Source organism: Apiospora marii (assembly GCF_038362585.1).
Source record: "Apiospora marii strain CBS 49790 chromosome Unknown utg000002l_segment0_segment0, whole genome shotgun sequence".
Lineage (NCBI taxonomy): Eukaryota > Fungi > Ascomycota > Sordariomycetes > Amphisphaeriales > Apiosporaceae > Apiospora > Apiospora marii.
The window spans coordinates 3,479,913-3,494,668 of record NW_027117373.1 but is presented as its reverse complement, the minus strand read 5'-3'; the positions used below and the strand labels follow the sequence as shown (position 1 = coordinate 3,494,668).

The following is a 14,756-nucleotide window of genomic DNA, read 5'->3' as shown; positions in this document are numbered from 1 at the left end:
GTGGTGGTCTAGTCAACACGGCAATGGACGGCTCGCAGTCGGAACTCGGGAGGCTGGCCTGTCGTGGGGGACATTGCTTGCTTGGCTCGACCAGCCAACACGTTTCACCGCAGTGACAATGATCGTCAATAACGTCCATGACCACATGCAAGCCACGGGCGAGAGTCTAGAACGATCATTAAACCCGACTGATTGCTGAGGACGAACTGTTGAAGACGTCTGTCCAAAACCAAAGCGGTTCGTATGGCAGACTTGCCAATACTTCGATGGACACCCGGGGCCTCTCCCCATGCATGCATGCATCGATGCCGCGGCATTGAGTCTGCGACAAGGGCTCCGCAACTGGGGACGCCCCCAGATATAACCTTTCTCGGCACGTTCAGGGCAACCCAGCAGGATCTCTGGTGGCATCATCGGTCTCTGCCTTCACAGAAAGACGGAGGCCGACTTGCCAGAGTCCCGACCACCCCCATGTCCTTGTTTCACACCACTATGCAGCACATGGTGGCGAGAAGGAGCCACCTCGTGGGTACTTTAAAGAAGTAATTCCGGGCTTTCTTTTTGTCGACGTGTCAAACCAGCCCCCATTCGTTTCTCTGTTCACCATCTCTAGAGAAGAGTGTCAAACATCATGCATTTCCCCACGAAGAAGGCATTGGCCCTGGGCTTGCTCCTGCCTGGAGAAGTCTTGGCCGCCGTCAGGAACTTCCACTGGAACCTGACCTACGAACCCATCCCCGGGACGGCGAAGAAAACAATTCTCATAAACGGAAAATGGCCACCAGAGTCCATCGAGGTGGACCAGCACGATAGGATTGTCTTGACTGTCGTCAACGACCCGTTCAAGGGGGTGGCTGACGGCGTGTCGGTACATGCACACGGTTTCTTCCAGCAGGACGCCAACTTACAAGATGGCCCTGTGGGAGTAACACAATGGTAAGACTGTAATTCTGCCGCCTATTGTGTTCTGATTACTAACGTATCTTACAGTGATATCAAACAAGGAGGAAAGCAAGTATATACGTGGGATGTCACACAAGTTGGCACATTCTGGGTCCACAGTCATCATTCAGGGTAAGCTTATATACTGTTGTGCAACCTACCCTTAGTCAGCAAGCTCTAACATCTATCCTAGGCAATATCCATATGGCCTACGGTCACCACTTATCGTACGATCCGCGGACGAGCCAGCGTATTACGGTTACGATGCCCAGTCTGACTATGTAATGGACATCAGCGACAACGTAAGCCTTTGAATCTTCCAGCCGACTAATACTGAGCTAACAATACTCAGTGGCATCAATCCATGGCGGATGTTGAGGCCGATTTCAAGACCGGCAGATGCTGCTTCGACTATCAAGAGTACACACTTTGCGGAATGGAAATCCCGCCTGATAGTAAGTTGCTAAAGCCCTCGAACAGAGTTAAGGGCGACACTAACATGCCAACTTCTTAGATGCTATTGTGCATGACGACCTCAGCGGCACTCACACGTACAAAGCCAAGAAATCCAAGAACATGCGAGTTCGGATCATCAACATGTCGGCATCTTCCTCCTTTTACGTCTTCGCAGACAATGCGGATGTCGAGATGACCGTCATCGAGGCCGATGGTGTGCCGTTTCAGAACACCAATGACGCCAGGGTGAAGTCTCTCCAGGTTCATCCCGGTCAGCGCTACAGTGTGCTCGTCAAGTCGGACAAAAGTTTCAACATCCACTCCGTCCTGGACCCCGACCAGTACTCGGGAAATTCGTGTCAGCAGATGAACAGTTTCCCCTCTGGTATGGACAGGAATGTTGGACCCGGATTCCGCAGCGGTCGACCTCAGGCGGGCAAGAGCGAACGCTCCCAAGTCGGCAACGGTTTCGGCATGGGCAGTGGCATCGGTCATGGGCACGCCAAGCGCGGCTGGGGAGGTGCCGGTCAGCCTCAGGGCCCCGGTCAAGCTCAGAACGGCGGCCAGGGCTTCGGCCAGGGCAACAACAATGGCAACCAGTTTGGCCAGGGAAACAACAACGGCAACAACTTTGGTCAAGGTAACAACAACAACGGCAATAACTTCGGCCAGGGAAACAACAACAACGGCAACGGATTCCCCCAGAAGGGCAAGGGGAAAGACAACAAGTATGACGATAGAGATGTGGCCGAAGACAAGAAGCCTGCCGCGAAAGACAACAAGAGCGGCGATAAAGACGGCAAGGCCGGTGATAAGGATGACAAGGGCAACGACAAGGAGGCTCAGAACCAGGAGAAGGGCGACGATACTAAGAAGAAGACGGAAGCCAGCGGATGGAACTACGCCCTCATGGCAACGGCTCGCTTCGACCTCGGAGACGGCCAGGTCCCAGCGCCGTATTTCCGCCCCACACCTTTCTGCAAGGACACAAGCAAGCCGTGCTACGTGCGATACCAGGACGATCGTCGCCAGAGCTTACTCAACCTGCCAGCCCACGCTGCAGACGAGAGCCAACAGCTGACTGAGAACTGGGCCACGAGCGGGAAGATGCAGCCCAAGGATGCCCAGCCCCGCATCGTGTTCGACGACAACTCCATTGTTATCGACGTCCGCCTCACGGCGCGCCCGGGAGCCCTGCGATTCGGCAACATGAACGACAAGGACTGGGAGGTCCCCGAAGTGCCGCTCCTGCTGCGACAGACACAGTCCAGGGAATATTGCCCGGACGTCAACATGGCTTCGGGTCAAGATCTCGACGCAGCGTATGGCACGAACAACACCTGGTATGCCAAGAAGGGCACCAACGTTTTCTTCATCGTTGGTTCTGAGACCGGTCCCCATCCATGTAAGTCAAGACACTCGCACCCGCACCCGCACTCGCCCCACCCACCCACGCTACGACAATGGTCACTAACACATCCTCAACTGTAGTCCATTTGCACGGCCATGATTTCCAAGGTAAGTTCTACTGTCCCTCATCACCCACACATGCACACCGAGCCACAAGCTAACAGTAACTAGTTCTCCACGTTGGCAAAGAAGACCCAGCACTGGCACCGGTAGATCGCTTCAACTCCACTGATGTTGGCCTGCCCACGGCCGATGATCTTCGATCCGGACGCATCGCCATGCCCGACAATCCTCTCCGTCGTGATACCATCTTCATCAACGCCAAGACGTACTCCATCATTGCCATCAAGGCCAACAACCCCGGCGCGTAAGTGCTTTACTTTCCCTGCAGCGCCAACTTTTCACATCAGTGACTAACTATCCCCCTCAACAGCTGGTTCCTGCATTGTCACAATGATTTCCATTCCATCACAGGTATGGCTGGCACCCTCATCGTCGACTCGCCCGATGACGGCAAGTGGAACAACCACAAGGTCGGCCAAGCTGTGTGGGACCAGTGCGGTTTCAAGATGCCCAACGGCGGCGGCTTCAACGACTGGAAGACATCGTGCTGCTCCGACCCCAACACTTGCCGACCGGGAGCGAACCCCTACACATAAAGAAAATTGCGACTACACTTGATCCAAGCTTTACCTGGCACACTAATAACAGAGGGAAAATCTCTGACTAATATTCGGGTGGGAAGGCATTGGGAACCGGGGGCGACGCTCTCTTGACGACGTGTATATGCTTGTTTTCCCTTGTCCTTTTCAAGGTTGAACATGCATGTACCGATTACGACACATACTAGCTAGCTTAGCTGCATTCTCCTTTTTACTTTTAATTAGATAGTACATAGATCATAAGCATAACATAATACCCGTCCTTCATTGACAATACTGCAAATCGGACATTTCTTTACAGAATGTCGGGTCGTCTTTTGATTGATGATGATGCTGCACAGTTTGGGTGTTCAGATGTTGCAGTTGCCATGTGGCTGGCTGGCCAATCAGCTAATATGAATCAGGTTTTATCCCCACGACCCCCTTCCCCACCAACAGTTTGGCTCGGCTGCCGGTCGTGCCTTACCTTTTTCTCATCTTCCCACAAGCAAGTTTTTCTACATAATCCACCATAACTTGCATTTCTTTCAACAACAAACGAATCCATCTGCCTGGTTAGCTCAATCGGTAGAGCGTGAGACTCTTAATCTCAAGGCTGCGGGTTCGACCCCCGCATCGGGCTCAATTCCTGATGCGTCTGATTCAATCAGACAATTTCGTTTTTTGTCTTTTTTGCCTATTTTCTGTCTCGAGTGTCAGGGGCCATGTGATGATTAGTCGCGCGCATGCCTGGGCCGCGAAGACAGCGAGACGGTTGGAGGGCGTCTGCTACTTGCTCTTTCGTAGAGATTTAGCTTTTTGCCCCGCGGCTCTGTTTCGTGTGTCGAGAAACGTTTAGCCTATCCAGTTAGAAGTTCACCCTTCGGACCTCTCAACTTTCCATATGACCATGGCAAGCAAGCACAATAAATTCTAAACTGCATTTTCAAATCCAATCTTAATATCAGCTTTGATATTTTAATACTGAGCTTCTGTTTATTGGGTGATGTATATACAGCAACAGTGCCAGAATCAGTTTTAATCCCATTGTCCGATCTAAAAAGTTTACGCGCCCCAAACCTCCTCCAAATGATCGCCAAACCTTTCAAATTTTGCTGCTATGTCCAATTTTCCGTTTTGCCTTCCAACCGAATAACTACCAGAGAAGAGAGAGAGAGTGAAATGGTCTCCAGACCACTTGAATTAAAGAAACCGAGAATTGATGACTGATGCAAGTATCGCAACGCTATCGCTCAAATCGAAAATGCCACGAGAAGCAAGGAAAAGATGGCGCTGGGCTGACCGATAGCCGACTCACGTGTCTGGTGATGCATGAATCCTGAAGTCGCACGCCGACCCAGAGTCGCACCTGTCGACCACCGACCCCACGATCCCCTTAAAGCGTCAAGTATAAGCAGTGCTGCTGCTTTAGCGCGCGAGCCAAGGGGAAGTGTCGATGAGTTGCCATCCAGCCCGCTTACACGCGGTCGGTGCCGTCCTCGACCTTGACCGTGGTGGCGGTGCTGTTGACCGTCTCCTTCTCGTACTGGGCGTGGGGGCGGCTGCGCAGGGCCTGGCGGATGGCGGCCTCGGAGCGGCCGGCCCAGACGCGGTAGCCAGACTCGCTGTAGGGGAAGAGCAGCTTGTTGCGCGGGTGCTGGACCCAGTCGCTCTGGCGCGGGGGCGGGCGGGCCGAGACGGTCTCGAGGTCCTGCACGATCTGCTGGCAGTAAAGCTCGAGGGGCAGGTCGTTGACGTCGTTGCCGAACGGGTTCTCGATCTCGCGCCCGATGAAGAGGAGGCCCAGGATGATGTAGGACGCGCACACGGCGGCCGGGATCGTCACCCACTTCAGGTCCTTGAGCAGCTGGAAGGGGAGCAGCATCACGTACGCCCACGTGATTTGCGAGATGGAGATGGTGTAGGCCAGCGGCAGGGGCGTCGTCAGGACGCGCTCGGTGCCGGTCATGACGTCGTTGAGGGCTTGCATGCCGTTGTCTGGTGCCAATGTTAGTTGAGCAGTCTTGGCCAGACGAACTACTGCGTAGATGGGAGGGACACTTACAGGCCATGGTCTGGGTCATGGGGATGGGCAGCTGGCCGTTGCCGATGATCTCGTCGGTGTAGGCGGCGAGGTAGGTCAGGATCTCGAGGGGCAGGTTGCCAAGGGGGCTCTGGGCCTTCTTGATGATCTTGCGCGGGTTGGAGGCGGCAAAGGAGATGCCGAGGTGCTCGCCTACAACCTTGAAGACATTCGGCTTCTTGGGCTTGAAGACGTCGTCGTCCTGTGTGGCGCTGCGCGCGTACGTCTCAAGGTGTGCCACCAAGTCCTCGATATCCTCGTAGTAGGTGTAGGGCTCGAAGCGCAGCTTGTGCTTGAGCGCGACGGCGAAGGCGGTCAAGAGGTTGAGGGCGGTGCTGTTGTGGTCGCAAGGTTGGTCAGTTTGCTGCGCGGCACAAGTGTGAACAAAGCTGAGAGCTCGAAGGCACCCAGCAAGTCAATGGTAGTAGAAGGAAAGACCAGCAAACTCACATCTTGGCCAGAAGATCCTCCTTGCTGCACTGCTCACGTTCCTTGGTGTTGACCCAGTAGACGCGGGCAAGGGACTGGCAAGTCAAGGTGAGCTGACTCCAGTAGCGACGGCCCTCGGCATATCGCTCGTAGGCGGTCGAGTTGCGGAAGCTGAGACCCAGACCGACGACGAAACCGGTGACGGTCAGCAGAATGGAACTAATACTCAGGTTGACCCCCGGAATCCTTTCCGACAGCGACAGCCACGTGATGATGGACGACCAGGCCCCGACCCAGAGCAGCGGCACGACCATCTTGGGCAGGATGGAGCCGTGCATCTGCAGGAAGAGCGGCCATTTCGAGTGCTTCTGCAGGTCGCGAGGACCAGACTAAAAGACGGCGACGATGGTTAGCTGGGCGTCAAAGTGCAGAGAGCGGAGGTTGTTCCCTCCCGTGTAAGTGCAGGCGTGGATGTCTCAGAGCTGTGACTTACAAAGTAGTCGTCAATATCCATACTGGTGTTCTTGCGGCTAAAGGGATTCGGTGTATGGACGCGTGGTGATAGGGGGAACTCGTCGTCTTGGCCATTAAGGACGCCAGATGTATGTGAGGTTTGTTTCTTTATGTCCATGGCTTCGCCGCTCGTGACGATGGGAGCCGGGACATGGTCACCACTCGAGGCATGGGCGCCGCCAGGGCCAGCAGCAGGACCAGCAGGACCACCGGCATGGCCAGCACCGCTTCCGCCGCCTCCGCCATCTTCCCCAGCCATGATTCCAGGTATTTTAGTCGCGTGTCGCTTTCTAGAAGGGCAACTATTTTGGGCGGGCGGATGGGTCCAGTTCGTAACAGGATTTGTGGGTAACGCTGTATGTGACTCTGGACTGGCCGAAAAGGGCTTCGACCCAGGTTTGCTCGTCGTATGTCTCGATCGCGGTCAGTCGGTTGATTGCCTTGATTCGAAAGGTGGGCAGGACGGTGGTGTTAGGTAATTAGCAAGTCGTGCGTGAAAGCCGGGTTCGTTCGAGGTGTGGGTTTTGCTGTCGTTGAGATGGCAGTTTCCTTGGTGCAAAATGTTTCTAATTGGAGCCGGCCGAAACAAAAGGAGGGACTAGAAAGAGCGTCGGTTGCTGTCACGAATATGTAGCGTGGAGAAGAGAACCTCAAAAGATCTTCAGGTACCTGTCGCTTCTTATTTATCAATTATGTACAGCTTCTTTTGGCTTGTCGCCCCCAAGCCGACCCCTACCTACCCCTACCGCCTGCAGCGACGGACAACTTTTTTTCCCTCGTGTTCCAGCGGCGACTAACGTTTGATGCCCTGCAAGCCTCATGCTTCTATTCATTCTTTTTTCCGAGCAGGGGCTCAGGGGAATTTACCTCTTGTCCTCTTTTCCATCCCTGGGCACTGGGATTTCCTCTTGGGCTTGCTTACCTTTCCGTATTAGGTTGCGGTCCTGCCAGGGGCACATCCAAGGTTGAAACGGGCGGTGCTCCGAGGTATACCAATGAGGTGCCAGCGATCAAGTCGGGGGGCCAAGCGGGCGAATGGGGGAACGACGGGCTACATGTAGCTCCCGCCAGTCATCCTTGGCAGGCCTCAGGGGCCGGCATATTGGATGGCCCAGGATGGTGTGTGTAGTGAGGTAGTGTAGTGGCTGCTGGCTTGGGGGCCTGCTCAAAAAGAAGGAAAGACATTACCGGCGAGCCAAGAAACATGGTTTCCGTAACGGCTTGATTCTATGTCATGTTATTGTGCTCTCAGTCAATCTGAAGCCGCTGTGGAGTCCTGGTATCCTCAAGTCACGTCGAGTATTAATATATGCCATTATGTGTTTGGAAACCTAGGTAAACCATCCCACTGCCGGCATGAGAAGCTGGTCGCTCTTTTTTTACCCTCGGGAAGCCTACTGCTGTCGGTCTTGACGCGGTCAGCTCAGAGTGCTGACTTTGCCCGAATTGATACTAGCAGGGGGGGCCTAAGGTAGTAAGATTAGCGGGGAGTTCCAGGTGCTTCTGTAGATTCAGGCGGCCTGCTGGCCCTGGAGGCTGGGTTGCTTCACAGGCCAAACGCATCGGTTTGAAATTACAGGCGACGAAATGCCGTGTCGTGTTACCAAAGGTACCGACGTACTCGAGGAGGAATCCTTCTACCTATTCGGACATTGAACATGAAAGCTGAACATGATCTGACTGTACCTATGTGTGTCTAATTTCAGAATGGGCTGCATATGCGAGGGGCTCCAAAAGCTCCTCTGGGCACCTCATTCGTACCGACACGTTATTACATTGGCAAGTCAGGTATAAAGGCACTGCAGCTCAGACGAATCGCAAGACTCCATCTGTCAATTGCGCGCTGTACCTGTCGTGTACCCGCACAGCCAGTAATTCGAACCCAAGCGAGCCTGGAGCAGTGATGGGATGGATGTCTCGCAGTCTCTGTTTCGGATTGACTGCTGGCGGCTGTCTGTCTCTCCGATGGACGGCTGGTGTCTGAAAATAGGTCCTGTTCCTGATCCCAACGGTGCGCCGAATCCCAAGTTCGGCGCAATCATATGCACATCAGATCAACCTTGTGCGACTGTAGGAATCAGCCTCAAAAAAGATTTCCACTTCATGTGTCTTCTGCGACCTGTCCGCATTGATATACGGAACGACAGCTCGAATGCTGTAGTCATTGACGAGTGCAATTGTGAAGCGACGTCGTTTTCTCTGGGGGGCCCACAGGCTACCTCCGACTTTTTCTCTTTTCTCCAGACCTCTCTCCATCCATCAATCAGAGCAAAGGCTTAATTCCAGCTCACTTCCAGCAATGGATCGACCGGTGGATACCCGAGGAATATTTTGGGAGCGAAGCGCAAATGCCATCTTCTGTTACGAGCATTGAAGGTCCACTCCTTCTGCCAATTCCCAGCTGCTCGATGGAGCTCGTCGGGTCCATGGACAGTTCTAGGCTCTCCCAGCCGTTGCTGAATCTTGGGAAAGCCCCCTCCTCCAGCGCCTGGGTCACCAACGGGCGCCTACTCACCCTGCAAGCTTCTAGGGTAATGTCCGCGATCGACAGACAATATACACCTTTCGGCGCACCAGCCAGTCGACGGTGACAGAATTGAAACAAAGCTGCAGAAAGCTTCATGCGCGCGCGCACCCTTTCTCTCTGGCAATCGGGAACTCGACCGCACGTCTCGACTCTGTTTCCTAACCATCATGCCGTCCGCGGCTCGTATGACCAAAAACGCTCCGAATTGCATGCGCGTCGTCGCGTTCCGTTCCACTATACTTCTGCAACTAGCCCAACTCGCACCGCACAACTTCAACCTAACAGGTTCTGGCTGCTCTTGCTTGGTTCAGGCCTGACGGGCACAACAGTAATAGTTTGGTTACATACCTGCATTCACCTGCACCGGCGAATGGTCTGGTCAGGTCAGGCTCCCATTCCGAATTTGGGTCTCAGGCGCATATAGAAGTGATGACAATATGTCCCATATATATCCATCTATCTAGAAATCTCTCATCTAGTTATTTCTGGTGGGAGCAGAGGTCACATCCTCCTCTCCCACTCACGTATCATTCGTGTTCTGTCTTGTCTCCTGTTTTTCATTACATCGTTCCCTCGTGAAGAGTAATGTGTGTTGCGATGGATATCCAAACGAATGCCAGAAAAGAAATCCCGCCGGCTCCCCATCCCGTACGCCCAAAACACCCAAAAAGCAATGACTGACTCCCCAAGCATGACGATGATGAAGACGTGAGTCCCCGAGATATTGTAACAAGAAGAAAGAAATGATATCCAGAAACCAAAAGAAACAGGCCAAAAAAACATGACAAAACTTAGGCAAGAACCGACTCCATGCGGCTCCGCTCGTCCTTCTCCTTCTTCTTCTTGAACAGGTTCTTGAGCATGTTGTCCTTCTTGGGCTTGCCAACCACGGCCTCGAAGCTGCTCTCCCGGTCCCGGCTGCCGTCCTCGATGGTCTTGACCGTCCGCTTCGACCGGGAGCTGTGATGGCTATGGCCGCTGCGGTGGCTGCGCTCGCTGCCCGCCACGCTGTCGCCGTCCCGCACCGTCCGGCTGCCGCTGTGGCGGTACTCGGTAGGCGCCTCGCTGCGGCTGTAGGACGACGAAGTCTTGTGCGACTTCTCGGTCCGGTCCGTCTTGGAGGTCCTGTGCGTCTTGGAAGTCTTGTTCGTCCGCACGCTGCGCACCGTCCGCGCGTCGTCGTTGCCGCCGCCGTACTGGCTGTGCATGGCCTCGGGCGTGATGAGCTCCAGGTCGACGCTGCTCTCGTCGTCGGCGCCGCAGTGCGAGATGCCCCGGCGCCACGTCTCGATGCTGCTCAGCTCCTCCTCCAAGACGAGCGCCTCGTCGAAGACCGAACCACTGCGCTCCGTGGCGGGGTAGTCCGGCCGCACCGTCCGCGAACCCGGGTTGGCCTCGAACGCCATGGGCACCGCATGCGGTGCGCCGGCGCCGGAAATCTCCTGGTGCGCGTCCGCGATGCGCTTAACGATCTTCCAGCCGCCAAACATGACGACCGTCATGCCGACCGCGGCGCCCGCGGCGATGAGGAACTGCGGGCTGGCCAGCAGGGCGAAGACGGCGGGGCTGCCGGCCTTGATGGCGCCCAGGAATCCCGGCGACATCTTTCCCAGGAGAGCCGAGAGCTCGGCCAGCGTCAAGGCGACGGCCGCCGCGGCCTCCGGATTGGCCTGGAGGTGGGTGATCATGTGCTGGGCTGTGTGGTGCACGCAGTGGGCCTCGGTCAACAACCCCTCGATCTTCTGGGTCAGGTCTTGTGCCCGGCGCTCCTTCTGCGCCGCCTTGTACGCCGGGTCCAGGTCCACGCGCTCCGCTAGGTCGGGAGGGATGCTGCCGTACGCCATGTTCAGGTCAATCTTCTTGTCCTCCTTGGCGACCTTGGCCGGGTCGACGGTAGCCCGCCGAGTCAGCGGCTGCATCGCCGGCTGACTGTCATAGAAGCTCTGGCTCTCAATGACCTCCATCGGCAGCGTCCGCGTCCGCGCGAGGCTCGGTTTGCTGAGGGCCAGCTCATGGTCTCCGGCGTAGGGCGAGCCGCGGTTGTATTGCGATTTCGAGGCGCGGGTCGGGGCGCGCGAGGGCGTCACGGACGAGACCTCGCTCAGTGTCTTCAGGTTCGACTCGGTAAGCATGGTCGGGGCCCGCGAATGCCGCGACTGGTGGCTCCGGCGCGACGAGGTGTGGGAGGCGGCATCGTCGATGGAGAGGCGGCGGCCGCCAGCGCTGAGGTATTCCACCTCATCGTAGTACTCGGGTGTGCAGGCTACGTCATAGGTGTTGCTGCGCTTGACGGCTCGCTGGGCCTGGACGGCCGCCTTCTTCTCCTGGTAGGATGCCTTGGCCTCTTTGAAGAGACCAAATAGGTGCTTGCCCTATTTTCCATTTGCATTAGTGTAAGTTCAACAACGGCAGCATTGCATTGCACAGAGATGCGGCTGCTGGGGGAAGTGGTGTGTTAAAGGCGAGACTGATTGAACAGTGCGGGGCGGTGCGCAAGAAATCAGAGGTGCCGCCGTGCCGTGCCGTTGTGTACGGCGAGGAGGGCGGCAGTGCGGCGCAAATGCACGCAGTGAGATGTGCAGAGTGCAGATAGAGTGCAAGTGGTGTGTGCAGGGTGGTACTCACGTTCGTAATGATCTTCCCCGAGTTGTTAATAATCGTTACCGTCTCCATGGGCATGGTGTGGTGGGATTGCGCCGCGGCCGAGCAAGCAATGCAAGCAGGAAAAAAAAAGTTCAGTAATTCGATAAGTATCGTTACCGAAAATACGAGTCGAGCACACAACAAGGCGATCAATGGCCGATGCGACAAGAGGCAAGGCGGTTTATTAAAGCGAATCGCTAAAGGACGCTGAGGCCACAGTCCAGCCACCAAAACGTCGTGGAGTGCGTGCGTGCGTGTGTCCGACCTGGCGGTGAACGCTGCAAGGAAGCAGTGGATGAAGTGTCGGAGACGGAGACTAGAAAAAGGAGGCTCTCATCGCCTTACGGCAGTGGGGACTATAATGGAGCTGGGACAGGGAGCAGCTCGAGGATATGGCCTTGGCTGTCTACCGACAATGTATGGAGAGTCGAGTTCGAGATGTCACGAAAGGTCTCAAGCGGTTGGGCGGGAGGTTGCCTCTTTACTTAACGCTGCGCGTGCTGCTTCCACGATATGGGCAGTATTGCGGCACATACAAAGAACCGACGAGGGTCCCCGTTTGGCTGGCTTGCTTGCTCCTTTTTAGTTGGTACTTGTACTGTGCAGCTAGGGGAGGCAGCAGCAAGTTGTTTCATTCAACCGCCCATTCAGAGGACGTTTCCAATTGGACCCCCCGCGATGATTGGCTGCCAACCAACTGGTTAGGCGTGGTTAGAGCGGTTGAACGGCACACCAATGTGAGGAAGCCGAATGGAACGTGAACTATTCTAAAGTACGCATAACGACTAACCAAGCGACCAGCAGAGCAATTCACCTTCGGCAGCACGCTTGGTGCAATCAGGTTTGATGACATGCTATTCCCCGGATCTCTGATTGTGACCAAAATGCAGGATGATGTGATCGAGCGTTATCCTATGCGTGACCTGGCCAACCCTCACAATCATTACGAGCACATGCATACGGACATATCCCAATCGGCCAGTGCTGTGTCTTCGTCCGATTGCCGGTGCCGTTGGTTGGACCTCAATGCAGCAGGCGGCAAGCAGCACACCACACAGCTACAGACACACACCCTCTGGAGATTGACTGAGGCTTCCCACCACTCACGATTGCATGACATCGACACCTGAAAACAAGGGACGTGTAAGGCGGATGGGGGATGGGTTGCAAGGGTGCTTCATTCGCCCTGCTGGAAGAAAAGAGAAAAATAAATCGCGCGCGCTTTTACTGTTTACGTACAGATATCTAACATGGTACAGTGTGCGCAAAAGGGGGACCGCTGCTGGGCCGACTTTGAGCTAAAGCAGAGAGGATCGATGGTTGATCGCAGGTTGCCATCCGATGGAAGGTTGGAAAGGAAACTGGAAGGGAGATCGCCCACCGCCAGAATCCAACCAGGTCGGTTAGCGGGGAGGACGGGAGGTGACGGGTTTGCCCGGGCGGTGCAAATCTTGGCTGGAGCAAGTTCCATGCGACCAGAGCCAGGTCCCAGCACTGGAGACAAGTGGTACCTATCGCGGCCACTGGATTCGGCGGGGCTACAGCAAATCGTCAGTGTGTCGAGCGCGCTTGTGCTGGAAAACCACCCAGCACCCAGCTCCTTAGCCAGCAGCGGTAAGCGACCCCACTGCACGCCGGTGGCATCGCTTCCTATTGACGGCGGGGAGACAAGGTGAGGGCAAGCCGTCGGGGCTGACGATCCAAACCATGAACCGTGCCGGGAGACGTACGAGTGGCTTCCCCTCCCCTCTTCTCCTCGTGCCTCGCAGCGTGAACGATGACGAAAAGAGCAAGACGGACGGGTTATCGGCCACGAGACCACTTGATCTCTGCTCGTTGATCGCTCAATTCGTTATCATTACTCGCTGGCTTGTTCAGCTAGCTGTCTTGCGACCCAACGGTCAATACATGGAATGGTCAGGACGAAACCTTGCTGACCCTGCCCGCCTGTCGGAGGAGCCTGAAGGGATGGTGGTGAGCGAAGATGAGATGAGACGACGGCCACCTCATCATTTCATTGGCAACCGAGGCGACTTGTCAGGCACTGGATTGGGTGTCACAAGGACCAGCTGCCAGCCATTGATTTTGTAGGTGTGTTTGGGCACCGCAAGTGAGGCATCCGTCCCAATTGCTGTTGTGGGAAAATGTCGCACAGCAGAGGCAATCTAGATTGGACCTTACCTAGGGGGGGAGGTACGGTCTGGGAGGTATGGTTACACTCTGTCGCGTCGGATCGCGCATAAGGTCAGGCCGAGTTTTCGGCAGATCTGGCATCTGGTGTCCTGTCGGGCACTTTTTTAGCAGTGACGGGTGGGCGGTCCCAGCCACATTGTGGCTAATAATAGCCTTGGTTGGTGGTGTACGCCGTAGTGCCCCATAATGCCATTGCCGCCCAAGAACCACTGCACCCGACCCCTTGAGTTTGGTGGAATGAGATCAGGTCCAATGGATTGGACTGCCAGATGAGGGCTGATCTGAGTCTCTAGCCCGCAAATTGCGAAATCCGATGGCATCTTCTGGGATGGATATGTAGATGGTTCCCCATATTCCGCGGAATGCGCGCGAGTTGGCCCTGGATTACCGCCAGACCAAGAAACCAAGATTCCTCTGGTGGACCATCGCAATCCATCCACCGTGGACACCTCCCACTCTGCCAACCTCTCGGGACGTATGATCTGAGCGCTCATCTCGAGTGAGCCCGCGTTACTTACTGTATTTGGATGACGAGGTGCATTGGTGCATATGCTCTCGGCCAAATCCAGTCTGCGGCTGAATTGTTGTCGCTTCGGGCGTCCCGACTTCTTCCATGGCCATCTCATACTCCCAGTGACGTTCTCCACGATAGCCCACCCTTCAGGACAATGGAATCTCTTATGGTTCGGCACAAGCAAATTCCCACACCCGACCAATACTGCTATTTTTAGCATTACACTATGCCATTGTCTTGTCGAAAATTGTGTGGCTGCTCAGCCACCATTCTCAAGTCATTATCGACGGACAAGAGCAATACAGCCACTTCTGGTAACTATCGCCATGTCTGTCGGCTCGATAATGTTGATGTGTAACTCTAGTCTCGAACAAGAGTGTTCTAGCCAAGTTCATCAAAGGCAAC

At 55.2% G+C, this 14,756-nt stretch overlaps 4 protein-coding genes across 4 annotated transcripts; 2 read left to right on the top strand and 2 right to left on the bottom strand.

The window, feature by feature from the left end:
* Nucleotides 1-631: 631 nt before the first annotated feature.
* On the top strand, nucleotides 632-3,467 carry PG985_002772 (multicopperoxidase; the record flags this gene model as incomplete). Its single annotated transcript, XM_066822541.1, has 8 exons — nucleotides 632-936; nucleotides 991-1,074; nucleotides 1,136-1,244; nucleotides 1,295-1,397; nucleotides 1,457-2,803; nucleotides 2,890-2,916; nucleotides 2,980-3,175; nucleotides 3,242-3,467. The coding sequence occupies 8 exons, from the start codon at nucleotides 632-634 to the stop codon at nucleotides 3,465-3,467; spliced, it is 2,397 nt and encodes a 798-aa protein (XP_066689973.1).
* Nucleotides 3,468-4,926: 1,459 nt separating this feature from the next.
* Nucleotides 4,927-6,733, bottom strand: PG985_002771 (uncharacterized protein; the record flags this gene model as incomplete). Its single annotated transcript, XM_066822540.1, has 4 exons — nucleotides 4,927-5,447; nucleotides 5,515-5,867; nucleotides 5,983-6,350; nucleotides 6,455-6,733. 4 exons carry the CDS (start codon nucleotides 6,731-6,733, stop codon nucleotides 4,927-4,929), a joined length of 1,521 nt encoding a protein of 506 aa, XP_066689972.1.
* A 3,059-nt stretch (nucleotides 6,734-9,792) lies between these two features.
* Nucleotides 9,793-11,680, bottom strand: PG985_002770 (uncharacterized protein; the record flags this gene model as incomplete). The annotated part of the gene is made up of 2 exons (XM_066822539.1): nucleotides 9,793-11,373; nucleotides 11,627-11,680. The coding sequence occupies 2 exons, from the start codon at nucleotides 11,678-11,680 to the stop codon at nucleotides 9,793-9,795; spliced, it is 1,635 nt and encodes a 544-aa protein (XP_066689971.1).
* A 1,671-nt stretch (nucleotides 11,681-13,351) lies between these two features.
* PG985_002769 (uncharacterized protein) lies at nucleotides 13,352-14,323 on the top strand (the record flags this gene model as incomplete). The annotated part of the gene is made up of 2 exons (XM_066822538.1): nucleotides 13,352-13,731; nucleotides 14,131-14,323. 2 exons carry the CDS (start codon nucleotides 13,352-13,354, stop codon nucleotides 14,321-14,323), a joined length of 573 nt encoding a protein of 190 aa, XP_066689970.1.
* Nucleotides 14,324-14,756: the final 433 nt, after the last annotated feature.